Here is a 13795-nt window from a genome sequence, read left to right as displayed (position 1 = left end):
ACAAGAACTCGTAAAGATCATACAACACTAAAGATCATACAAGAAAAATTGTACGAAATCTGGCGTACTTAACTGAATGAAAAAGGGGCACAGAAGTAAAGTTTGAAATCTTGAAATGCCTCGTAATGGTATAACAAATACTACAGAACGTAAAGGTCAAAAATCAAGAATTCCCATAAATGAATTTAAAAGTTTCTACAGAATCAAGTGCAATGCAATTCTCCATTATCTTCCTTGCCTTTGAAAACCCATATGATGCTTAGATAAAAGCTTCAGAAAGACGAATCTGTTTTTGCTTCAACATCTACAGATTCGTTGTTTGTGTTTTATATGGAAAAATGTTTGCCATCGGAATATATGCTGAAATGACAAAGTAACTACCCCTTTTGCATTTTCCGAGCAAATTAATGTAGAAGATGTCACATGTATTTATCAGGCAGTGTATTCAATAAGCTAGTATTCTGCAACAGTGAGATTTTCATGTTTGATTGCTTCAAATTTTATTAAAAACAAAAACAAAATCAGACACTCCTTTACCAACTAATTATGCTTGTCCATTACGAGAATAGCTCACTGAATTAGAATAATGATGCTACTGCCAAAAAAATAGATTAATAGTTGGGCTGCACTGACATGTAACATATACTCAAGCTTCCCTATAACCTTTGACAAAAAATGGTTGCGATTTTGATTCTGGAGAATGTATCCAAGCCTTTCAATTCTACAAATTACTGCAAACTGCAGATGCTCATCTACTCGCACTGCTAGAAATACACCTAAGCAGTGACAGCTTTTGCTACAACAGGCTCCTTCAATCCTTCTACACAAATGATTTTCAGTCTGGTAAGCTCCTGCATCATATACAATTCAGTCTGTTAAATTTCCAAATGAAAATGATAAATGTCTAAAAATGATCCTCCACCATAGTAGGCGTAAAAACTTGAAAACACATGAAACTCGTCATAAACCATTTGAATTGTGTATAACAAAATAATTCATTCAATTGATGCAAAACCTGGCGATGGTAGTTAGTCCGGCGATAATTCTTTCTGCGCTTCTTTTTAAAAATAATTGTTTCGGCACCCAATGCCTGAAAGCATATCCAACGAAACCAATTTAAAATGTTGGATAATATAACCAATCAAATCACCTCTGGACATGAACATGAACATTGAAGGCATTGACCAAGGGAAAAACACAAATCAAATCTCCTTTGAACTAGCACATATGCAATACAAGCAATGACCAGTCATTTCCAATCCTTACTTGCTCTTCAACCTCTGCATGGACAACAGCATCAGGCACTATCGGTCTACCAATAACAGTTGTAGATTTTGTTCCAAGCATCAAAACCTTGTGTAGGAATATCTGCCAATCAACAACATAAATGAGGGGAAAAAAAATCATACAGCTAATTTAACAACTACAAAAATAATGAAGATATAATATCATCTAAATAATGCAAATGAAGCAGAGTAGAAAATCCTCACCATAAGCTAGTACAGAAAATGCTAACTACATAAAAACGGCATTGGAGCAGCAAATAAATCCCACACAGCAACACCGCTAATATATGTCTGAAATGATATACTTGAAGAATATTTTTCTCTATTACCTGTTACATAAAACATTTCCCATTTGCCCAGAGGTCGAGTAACAAAAAAATCCTTTGAAACATACTGATTAAGCCTCCCATTCTTTATGAGATCTGAACTTCGTTGATTCTAGGAAAGTGTATCTCTAACTCCAAGAAAATACTGTTTTTCCTCACTTGGATTAACATTTTGTAACATTTCATAATAATTAACGATACTTGAACTTATCCATGGGAAGACACCAAAGTCCTAACCTATCCTACCTACATGGATGATAATATATCTGACCACAAAGGTATCATTCTCTTACACATCACTCCTTGAAAAGTACTTGAAAAGTACTTCACTCTTTCCAAGAGATAATAATGGGTAAATGTGAATTCATTGCAGCCTAATTCCACAAGACATGATTAGGATTTTCATCTTACAACAGGGATCAACCACCCTATGCCTTGACGATTGGCATGCTCAGCTGTAATTAGCGAAAGTAATATTGCTAAAAACTTGTGTGAATTTTCCCTGCAACTTACAAGTATATTAGAGAGGCACAATACATTCATGAGTCAACAACCTTGTATCAATAGCACCATATATTTGGGGACATATCCAATTTCCATTAGGTTTAGTGCACAAATCTAGTCACTCATTTTTATCTCTGTTACACCAGAACAACTCCCGAGAGGCAGGAAAACCATTCCGATGGTTCCCAGGAGTTTTGGAACTGTATGGGAACGTTACTTTTTCAGCAGGAGCTGCAATGGGAGCTGGGGAAAGTTCCGAGAGCTTTGAAGACTGATTTTTTTGGAGTTCCGGCATTCCCCAGGGTTGGGGAATACAAAGCCGGTGAAGAAATATGCTGAACTGCCCACAAAACATGAGCCTGTGTTGAAACCTTTGCAGGATGAAAGGCCAAAGACATCCTTAACACCGATATCCTTAATTGAGAAACTGGCGCAATCTCTTGATGGGTTAAGGAAGCGTGTGGCACCTTGACGTAAGGGCAATATCTGGAATGTCATGCTGATGAGTATTTCTTTTGTTGTTTATGTATATATATCACAGAAGATTGCGTGTGCATATTGTATGTGGCAGCCAATGCTTAAACATTAGAGTTGTTTTTTCTCTTAAGAATAACTAAAGAAACATGTCAGAAGACTGATAATGAACTTGACATTTTATAAATATAAAAGAGAGAGACTTGGGGAGAGAGACACCCAGAGAATATATTTATATATAAGAGAGATTATATATTTATTATTTATATATTTAAATTGATTTTAATATTTGAATATTTGATTCAATATTAATTTTGATCATTATATAAATTATATAATTAAAAACTATTTTTTATTTTTTTAATATATAATATTACCGCTCCGATTAGCCGTTTCCTGTAAAATCTGCAGAAACCTCTAGCTGTTCTGGATACCCGTACCCAAGTTCCCAACATTCCCACATTCCATAAACTCATGCAACATAGATTTTTATCTATTAATCGGATGATTAATTTTTCACGAATTACCAGGGCCCTTTAGGTTTAGTGCACAAAGCTAGTCACTCAATTGGGCTCTATCAAATTCTTGGATCCCAAAACATAAAAGAGTGTATTCATTATAAAATTGAGAAGGCAAGCAGTAGAATAAAGCCTTGGAGCCTTTGAGTTTGACAGTATAGTTGAATAATCCTTGGCAATTCAGTAACTACAATGCTTCAAGCACTCGTGTTTCACCATCAGGTTTGCATTCTACTATGTTGCAATATTACTTGTCGAAGAATTTTACAGGACTTTCAAGTGTTTCACTTTTGCTTTCCAGAAGGATAATCCAGTATATTTTTCATGCAAGTTGAATGCAGCATAAACATCAAACTAATGGCACAGCATCTTGCATGGATTTATTGAATTTATCTTAGTCTTGATTGCAAGCATTCTCATCAAACTGTATTCAAAGCAATACAGATGTATGAACTGAATATCAACCATACCAATTTGGTATGAACGCAATTTCTTTTTTACATTTGACTTGAAGTAAACTATAAGAACCGTACATTCTCTACACAGATAGGCATAAGTAGAGGAATAAATGAAAAAGCTAGTTTGAAAAAAAATCATTGAAGGGTAAAGGAACTCAAGTACTCCCATTCCTAGGGATGAGTGACACAAACATTCACCTATATCCACCTGCCTATTGGTTGAATGAAGGAAAAGCATTAAAAATATGGGCACCAGGTTAGGCTCTGATATTCTTCTACTTTGAACAGAAAATGGTTCTCCTAGCCGCTGAAAACTTGTGAAAACTGCCTTTATCTTGGTAAAAATCCACCATTTACAGTCGTTTCTTCTCAATCTTCATTCACCTTTTAAATCTAACGTTGAAGAAAATTCCATCACTGTTTACGAAATATATTTTATTGGTTGCATGCCAAAGAAGCCTTTGTGTGTTGTTTTGTATGTTTGTTTTGCATATCTACAGGGAAAGCAGTGCATGCAAGTCCAGGGACACCTCCATGAGGTTGGAAAGCACCAACCTGAATGGAGAAACGAATTTGCATGAGACGCTATGGGGCAGATTCTTCTATGTTACACTGAAATTCCCACCGCAGGTCCATCAAATTACTCACTTTTATGGAGAGTGGATTTCTGTGCTAACAACGTTGAAAGGCTCTACCTTGCCTTGTGTTTATACTTTAGTACAGAATTTACTTTTAAGAATTATCCTAGTCTAAATCATGCATGAGAAACAATTTTAGACTCAACTGTTAAATATAAGACTCATTTTTTTTACTAAAGTGAACTACAAAACAAAATTACCTTTCCAAAAACAGAAATACTTTTCAAAAATATCTCGAACTACTTCTCACATGTTCACACTAAACATGTGCGGAAGTTCCTGCCCAAGCTATAATTCTCAACAAGAAATACACAAAACATTCCCCGTAGAAATCCTTTACCAGAAAAGCCAACAACAAAGATATATTTACTATCACCTTAGACAATCTGGTGGCTGTCGACACATGCTAAGTGGGGAACTTTACAATGAAGTATGCCAAGCCTTTAAATAGGCTTCCTAACAAGTGGATACCATGGGCCTATAAATCACCAGTGGTAAAAAATCACTACCCACTCTTGACCAAGTCATCCATGCTAAGTGGGGAACTTTACAATGGAGTATGCCAAGCCTTTAAATAGGCTTCCTAACAAGTGGTTCCCATGGGCATAAACCACCAATGGTAAAAAATCACTACCCACCCTTGACAAAGTCATCCATGTCAAGATTAACCTAACATCCTATTGATGTTTGTTGCTCGAGCAGGTACTTTTGCACAGGCCTAAGTGTATAGGCATGCAAGAAGTCGCCCAAGATCTCCTTAGACACTTGCACTAGTGTGAGCAAGTTGCTTTTGTAACTTAGTCTAAGTATTGATTTAGGAAAGCACATAGTTATTATGTTGGCTAATTGAGCTAAAGTAAACTTAGGAAAACAAATATAATTATTTTAGTGATTATGATTTAATCTCAACCCTTGATCTCAAGTGAGACAAGATTGTTGGAAATAGTAAATACACAGTGACACTGAGGGGGGGGGAGGTGAACCATTATCACCTAAGTCACAAGACATGTCCCTCAAGGTCTCGTGTCCCATATTTCATGTGTCGGACACAAAACGTGCCCTAAAACGTGTCGAAAACGTTTTTCTTCGATTCCTCCAATCAAGACACGTGTTTTGGATGCGGCAAAAACGTGCCCTAACATTTTTTGTTCTTAGACACGTGTCCCATGAAAAGTGACATTTAAAACCTGCAACATGGTTTATTTTTGGGTTTTTTTTGTCATTGTTCGCCACCAAAGTCGAGTTTGCTCGCTGTCAAAATCAAATTTGCTGGGCAGTGTGAGGAATTCCATCAGATTCGAGCACAATGCTCACAACTTCACATTGACCTGGACCTGGAGATGTAGGAGACAAGTGTTCGCGTGCTTTGCTGAGAGTTGGAGAACTTAAATTTCTTGTAAGTTGTGTTATAGCCTACAAAACTTAACTTAATTATACACCAGTGACCACGTATAGATCATGTGTTGAAATAAAAAGCCCAGCTCCCCGTCATGTGCTCATTGCTCACTACACCTTCGAGGTCTAAAGGGAGGGAAAGCTTGATTAACGCTCAGGTCAACAATGAAGTTTGAACACATAAATTTATAGTTCATAAACTACGTTATGTGAAGTTTGAACACATAAATTTATAGTTCATAAACCACCTTATGTGAAGTTTGAACACATATAAATTTAAAGTTCATAAACTACCTTATGTGAAGTTTGAACATGATCAAACTTGTAGTTAATAACAAAAGTTATAACATGGAACATTGAACTGTGAACATCATTGATGTAGTAAATTAATAAACTAACTAGTAAATTACTAAATAGTAAATAGTGTATACCAAATACTAAATAGATATCATCATGATTCATATCTATATGGATTAAGCACTATATTTCAGTATTTTTTTAATATATATATATATATATATATATATATAATGTGTCCCTCATGTCCTGTTTCCGGGGTCGTTGTGTCTCGTGTTGAATACTCGTATTTAAGTGTCCTTCGTGTCTCGTGTCTTCTGTGTCTCGTGTCCTCATGTCATGTGACTTAGATTATCACATAGGTTTAAATTCTTTTCACTTTATTAATCTTAAAACTAAAATCGCATCACATAATCAATCATCAACACAATGCATGAACACAGAGATTAAGGTGGAAATCCAAACTTGAAGAAAAAATACTTGAATGATTTTCTAACAGTCTTCAATTTATTACAACCATTCGTGAAAACACCAATCTTCTATAAGCACCAACTTACAAAATTGTAGGCTCCAGCCTGATAAGAAGATGAGGACACCTATCCTTAGAAAGCACCAACTTACAGCTATTCACTATTCAAGAGTCAATATTTAGTCTTAGTCTCTGTTCAGAAGAAGGTCTACCCTCCTGGCAGCTTGTACCAAACACTTCTCTAGAGCTAGCACTAAGCCTCTATCTAGGACTCGAAACTCCAACAAAACTTATCTTTAAACAAAACTCGACCTCGGTCATAAACAGAACTTGGCCTCAACCTCCTCAACAGAAACAAGGTCAACTGTAACTCGGCCTACGGCTAGCCCTCAAAAACAGACTGAAAAACCTTCCCCAAAAAAATATGCCAAAGACCTTCCTATAGCTCAGGTAGGGCATCAAATATGTCACAAAAAAAACTTCTCCAACTCAGTTTCACTTCACTTCTTAATGGTTCATGAGGTATGAACCTTAGACCTGCTCCTTTTGTTGCCCTAAAACATAAACAAAATGATGATTGAGCGATGGCTAAACTCTCCTCCTCTACGCCTATTTATAGTGCTTTGGATGCTAAGTTAGGGCTGACTCGAGCAACGCGAGATATTTAAATATATATAAATGAATACAATCAAAAAATCATTTCTCCTCAACTGTGAGGAGCTAGAAACCGTGCCAACCATCGTCGAAAAGGTATTGAAATATGTTATTTGACTATGTAACTTTCTCTTTCATTTGGATAGCCTTTGACATCAATAACAACCATTTTCAACAATCTTCCCCTTTGTTATTGATGGCAATACTTTGATATTTGCTTCATCTAACAGTTGCTCCCCTTGTTTGCATTCTCTCCATACTTCTTGTCAGTTGCACCCCCTATGTGCATTCTTTCTATAGTTCTTGTGAGTTACTCCCCTGTCTGCATTCTCTCCATACTTCTTGTGAGCTACTCCCCCTATCTACATTCTCTCCCCCTTTGACATCAATAGCAAAGGCTGCCTCCCTGAGTTTGTGCTTTTTTTACTGGGATAAAGAAGAGATCACTCCTAACTCACGCCTAAGATATTCAAAGGTTTCTCTATGCAGAGGCTTGGTGAAGATGTCAACAATCTATTCTTTGGTGCCAATATATTCCATCTTGACATTCTACTCGACGACTTGTTCTCTGAGGAAATGATACTTGATTGGAATGTGCTTTGTTTTTGAGTGCATGACAAGATTTCTTGAGATATTAACTACACTAGTGTTGTCACAAAAAATGACAATTGGTTGTCATATTCCACTTTGATGTCCTGCAAAGTTTGTTTCATCCAGAGAACTTGGGTACAACAATCTATTGTTGTTATGTATTCAGCTTCAATTGTAGAAAGAGAAATTGATGATTGCTTTCTACTTGACCAAGACACAAGACAATCTCCTAGGAAAAATGTACTTTCGTTTGTGTTTTTGTTGTCATCAATGCTACCTACCCAATAAACATTTGAGTACATTGCCAATATGAAATTTGTACTCTTAGGATACCAAAGACCAAAATCGAGTGTGCCCTTTAAGTATCGAAATATCCTCTTTACTGCTTGCATATGTGATTCCTTTGGTGCTAATTGAAATCTTGCAACCATTCCTACTACTTGCATAATATCTAGTCTTGAAGTTGGCCAAGTATAGTAAACTCCCAATCATAAATTTGTAAAGAGTTGAATTGACTTTAAGAGATTCATCATCCTTACTTAACTTGCATCTGGTAATCATAGGGGTACTAACTGGTGCACATTCTTCCATTCCAAACCACTTGAGCATCTCCTTGAGGTATTTGGTTTGGGAAATGAATATTCCTTCGTCGGTTTGAGAAACTTGTAGTCCAAGGAAGAAGGATAATTCTCCAATCATTGACATTTCAAATTCCTTTGACATTTCTTGAGCAAATTCATGACTCATATCATCGTTATTGCTTCCAAAAAATGAGATCATCCACATATACAAGTGTAATTAATAAGTTGTCCTTTTCCATCTTAATGTAGAGATTGTTGTCAACAACCCCTCTTTTGAAACCTTTTGTTGAATATAGTGGTCCAGCCTAGCATACCAAGCTCTTGGAGCTTGTTTTAACCCATAAAAAGCTTTCTTCAATTTGCACACAATCTTTATTTTCGAACAAGTCAAAGCCTTTTGGTTGTTCGATGTATACTTCTTTTAAATCTCCATTTAAAAAGGTTGATTTAACATTAGTTTGATAAGCCTTTAGAACAAAAATGCAAAAACATTCTTATCGCTTCTAAATTGGCAACTGGAGCAAAGATTTCTTCAAAATCAATTCCTTCAATTTATGCATAGTCCTTACATACAAGTCATGCCTTATTTCTAATCATTTGTTCATCTTCATTCATTTTGTTTTTGAATTCCCACTTAGTTTGTGTAATGTTCCCAGGAAATTAATTGTCGATGTCGATGGGCAAGTTTTGGGGCAACTGGGCAAAAAAACCCAAAACTAGGGTTTTGAGTAAGGTTTACTCAATCATTTAGGGGGGTGAAAATCCGCTAGAAAATCTATAAATAGAGGATTAAATTCATTTTGAGAGCATCATTGTGGATCATTTTATCTTTGCTTTTCTTGAGTCTCGGGCTCTGAGGGTTTTAAGACCTCTTTTCTTTTGTCAATTTCAGTGGTGAAAGATTCCACCCTAGTTGACACCTCTTCTATTTCTCTCTCGTTTGGCACAACAGGGATATCTTGAAGGAGGAGCGAAAATTTTGGTAGTTTTCTTGTCTCTGAATAGAAGGATTCTAGCTGGGCGGCGAAACCATTCCTGCCTATATTTTAATTTTTGGGCTATCTAGATAAGGCGGCAAATATTTTTAGAAGGGCAACGGGGCTGATTTTTGGTCTAAAGTAATGAATTCAGCGAAGGGTAAATCTCTGTGGAATGACAAGTTATTCTGCGAAGGGTAAATCTCTATGGAACGACAAGTTTGTGATATAGTTTGAGCAGCAGGATCTGGTGATGGTTGATCTTTTGTTTGACAGCAAGACTCTGTAGCAAATACTTTTGTTTGAAGACGCCCATCTAAGTCAACGAACGTAAGTAATTGATCTTGAATGCACAAATCTGGAACGCACACCTGTAAACGAGTCAAAATTGAGATCCAGTGATCAAGTGGCTTGTCAGACCAAACAAATCTGATGCATATTTGCACACAAGGAAGCATGATTGCGAACAAAGTCTGTTGAGGCCAACGAGGAATTGACGTCAGCCATCTATGGCGGAATTGTTTAGGACACGTTTTTGAAGGTGTTCAAACAGCTGCACCATCTTGAATTTAACCTCGACGCCATCATGGCATCAGTCCCACTGAAGCCACAGTATCTAGTCCTGCTTGTCAACACAGGCTCGTGTTCGAGTAGAACACCGTCACAGTCTCCTGATCACATAACCAGAGCTTAAGCAAGGGATTGTTGTAAGAAATAGTGGACATGCATTAGCTAGCCTATATTCAGTTCAAATATTCTGTTGAATTTTGTCTCTGTTCTATTATTGCTGATCATAGCCGTATCTATGAGCTGAATATTACATTCTCTAGGTCAAACATTGCATGAACTTCTTTGACCAAACTATTAGGTTTGACTCAGTATTGATGAATGGTTGACTATTTTTCTCGGCCAATATTTATGGTACTGTTGGATATTGTCCATGATATTTACCTTAAAATTGGGTTTGTTGTGTAACTGTCGAAAAGAAAAAAAATATTGATACTGTGAATGTTACGTCATAAGATCATCATATAATTTGGAAAGAAATAAATGGCAGTGTTGAATTTAATTATTAGTTGAAAGAAAAAGTGCATTGCCACTGCAAACCCTAAGGCAGAAATCACCTTAGTGCATCACAGTGGTATCAAAGCAGAAGTCCTGCCAGCCTGGATGGTATGTGAAAATGATACTACCGCAAGCAAATTTTGGGAAAAGTATACAGAGTTTTGGGAACAACAAGCAGAGTCTTGGAAGAGGCTAGAAGAGGAGCAAGCAGAAAAGATCCAAAGATTAGAAGAATTCAACAAAAATGCCATAGCTGAAGCAAAGGCAAAGGCATGGTCATGGCTATATAAGAAGCAGACAAGTGGCCATAAGGACCAGGATGTCATAATATGATTGACAAAGGTTCCTGTAGCCCATACAAGGATTTTGATATTTGCAATAAAATGGTTCAGATGTCTCTACCCACATAAGATGTCAACTCTTTCAAAGATTGTGAAAGTTTGTTTGAAGCTTCAACAAAGGATAATTACTTCGAAACAAATCCTGAGCTTGGAAGGAAATTTGTAAAGCATACCAAGCTAGTGATCCAAGTGTCAGAAAAACCAGTAAAAGCAGCAGAACTAGAACAACAAAATGCAGAAGCCTTGGATGCAATCCTGGTTGAAAAGATCCATGTGCCAGAAAGAGAGCAGATAACTCCCATAGGAGGAACATGTACAAAGATGCATGAACCAAAGTCAGGATTGTCCAAGAAACAGTACATGGAAACTAATGTACATCCAGTAGATGGTATTGACACTGAATATGATCAAGAGAACAGAGATATAAATATATATTCAACTGAGAATAAGATACCCGAAACGAAGAGAAAATTTGATATTCTCAATAACAACAGCTTGGATAGAATACAAAAGTCCAACTTTACTTCTACAGCATCTGGTAGAGACCTCAGTACTATTTCCCTGAAGTATGTAACTGAGATTGAACAACAGATTCCTGCAGTAAGGGACACCTCCGATGTTGTTGAGACAGTAAAAATAGTGAGGAAGGGCTAGATAAGATTTTTGTCAAGCATATATCAACGCTTGGGAAGAAAGAAAATGGCAGCATCAGCATTAGACAGGGATTGTTGTAAGGGACACCTCCGATGATTGCTTCCTACTTGACCAAGACACAAGCCAATCTCCTAGGAAAAATGTACTTTCGTTTGTGTTTTTGTTGTCATCAATGCTACCTACCCAATAAACATTTGAGTACATTGCCAATATGAAATTTGTACTCTTGGGATACCAAAGACCAAAATCGAATGTGCCCTTTAAGTATCGAAATATCCTCTTTACTGCTTGCATATGTGATTTCTTTGGTCCTAATTGAAATCTTGTAACAATTCCTACTACTTGCATAATATCTAGTCGTGAAGTTGGCCAAGTATAGTAAACTCCCAACCATAAATTTGTAAAGAGTTGAATTGACTTTAAGAAATTCATCGTCCTAACTTAACTTTCATCTGCTAATCATAGGGGTACTAACTGGTACAGATTCTTCCATTCCAAACCACTTGACCATCTCCTTGAGGTATTTGGTTTGGGAAATGAACACTCCTTCGTCGGTTTGAGAAACTTGTAGTCCAAGGAAGAAGGATAGTTCTCCAATCATTGACATTTCAAAAGCAAATTCATGACTCATATCATCGTTATTGCTTCCAAAAAAAGAGATCATCCACATATACAAGTGTAATTAATAAGTTGTCCTTTTCCATCTTAATGTAGAGTTTGTTGTAAACAACCAATCTTTTGAAATCTTTTGTTGAATATAGTGGTCCAGCCTAGCATACCAAGCTCTTGGAGCTTGTTTTAACCCATAAAAAGCTTTATTCAATTTGCACACAATCTTTATTTTCGAACAAGTCAAAGCCTTTTGGTTGTTCGATGTATACTTCTTTTAAATCTCCATTTAAAAAGGTCGATTTAACATTAGTTTGATAAGCCTTTAGAACAAAAATGCAAAAACATTCTTATCGCTTCTAAATTGGCAACTGGAGCAAAGATTTCTTCAAAATCAATTCCTTCAATTTATGCATAGTCCTTACATACAAGTCATGCCTTATTTCTAATCATTTGTTCATCTTCATTCATTTTGTTTTTGAATTCCCACTTAGTTTGTGTAATGTTCCCAGGAAATTAATTGTCGATGTCGATGGGCAAGTTTTGGGGCAACTGGGCAAAAAAACCCAAAACTAGGGTTTTGAGTAAGGTTTACTCAATCATTTAGGGGGGTGAAAATCCGCTAGAAAATCTATAAATAGAGGATTAAATTCATTTTGAGAGCATCATTGTGGATCATTTTATCTTTGCTTTTCTTGAGTCTCGGGCTCTGAGGGTTTTAAGACCTCTTTTCTTTTGTCAATTTCAGTGGTGAAAGATTCCACCCTAGTTGACACCTCTTCTATTTCTCTCTCGTTTGGCACAACAGGGATATCTTGAAGGAGGAGCGAAAATTTTGGTAGTTTTTTTGTCTCTGAATAGAAGGATTCTAGCTGGGCAGCGAAACCATTCCTGCCTATATTTTAATTTTTGGGCTATCTAGATAAGGCGGCAAATATTTTTAGAAGGGCAACGGGGCTGATTTTTGGTCTAAAGTAATGAATTCAGCGAAGGGTAAATCTCTGTGGAATGACAAGTTATTCTGCGAAGGGTAAATCTCTATGGAACGACAAGTTTGTGATATAGTTTGAGCAGCAGGATCTGGTGATGGTTGATCTTTTGTTTGACAGCGAGACTCTGTAGCAAATACTTTTGTTTGAAGACGCCCATCTAAGTCAACGAACATAAGTAATTGATCTTGAATGCACAAATCTGGAACGCACACCTGTAAACGAGTCAAAATTGAGATCCAGTTATCAAGTGGCTTGTCAGACCAAACAAATCTGATGCATATTTGCACACAAGGAAGCATGATTGCGAACAAAGTCTGTTGAGGCCAACGAGGAATTGACGTCAGCCATCTATGGCGGAATTGTTTAGGACACGTTTTTGAAGGTGTTCAAACAGCCGCACCATCTTGAATTTAACCTCGACGCCATCATGGCATCAGTCCCACTGAAGCCACAGTATCTAGTCCTGCTTGTCAACACAGGCTCGTGTTCGAGTAGAACACCGTCACAGTCTCCTGATCACATAACCAGAGCTTAAGCAAGGGATTGTTGTAAGAAATAGTGGACATGCATTAGCTAGCCTATATTCAGTTCAAATATTCTGTTGAATTTTGTCTCTGTTCTATTATTGCTGATCATAGCCGTATCTATGAGCTGAATATTACATTCTCTAGGTCAAACATTGCATGAACTTCTTTGACCAAACTATTAGGTTTGACTCAGTATTGATGAATGGTTGACTATTTTTCTCGGCCAATATTTATGGTACTGTTGGATATTGTCCATGATATTTACCTTAAAATTGGGTTTGTTGTGTAACTGTCGAAAAGAAAAAAAATATTGATACTGTGAATGTTACGTCATAAGATCATCATATAATTTGGAAAGAAATAAATGGCAGTGTTGAATTTAATTATTAGTTGAAAGAAAAAGTGCATTGCCACTGCAAACCCTAAGGCAGAAATCACC

The 13795-nt window shown here is 36.7% G+C and overlaps 1 protein-coding gene across 1 annotated transcript in view; it reads right to left on the bottom strand.

Moving 5' to 3' along the window:
• Nucleotides 1-457: 457 nt before the first annotated feature.
• LOC149230413 (large ribosomal subunit protein bL21m-like) overlaps nucleotides 458-13795 on the bottom strand; it is a 53918-nt gene continuing 40580 nt past the window's right edge. Inside the window, exons 3-5 of the mRNA XM_089378961.1 lie at nucleotides 1267-1368; nucleotides 1016-1090; nucleotides 458-851 (exon numbers count right to left, since the gene is read on the bottom strand). Coding sequence (XP_089235087.1) covers nucleotides 777-851; nucleotides 1016-1090; nucleotides 1267-1368 — 252 coding nt within the window. The 3' untranslated portion in view covers nucleotides 458-776. The remainder of the gene's footprint in view (nucleotides 852-1015; nucleotides 1091-1266; nucleotides 1369-13795) is intronic.

This window comes from Pinus tabuliformis, chromosome J (assembly GCF_031772625.1).
Source record: "Pinus tabuliformis cultivar Carrire ecotype Pingquan chromosome J, CPIR1, whole genome shotgun sequence".
Classification (NCBI taxonomy): Eukaryota; Viridiplantae; Streptophyta; class Pinopsida; order Pinales; family Pinaceae; genus Pinus; species Pinus tabuliformis.
Note: the sequence above shows the minus strand (reverse complement) of the source record. Positions and strands in the feature narration are given on the sequence as shown.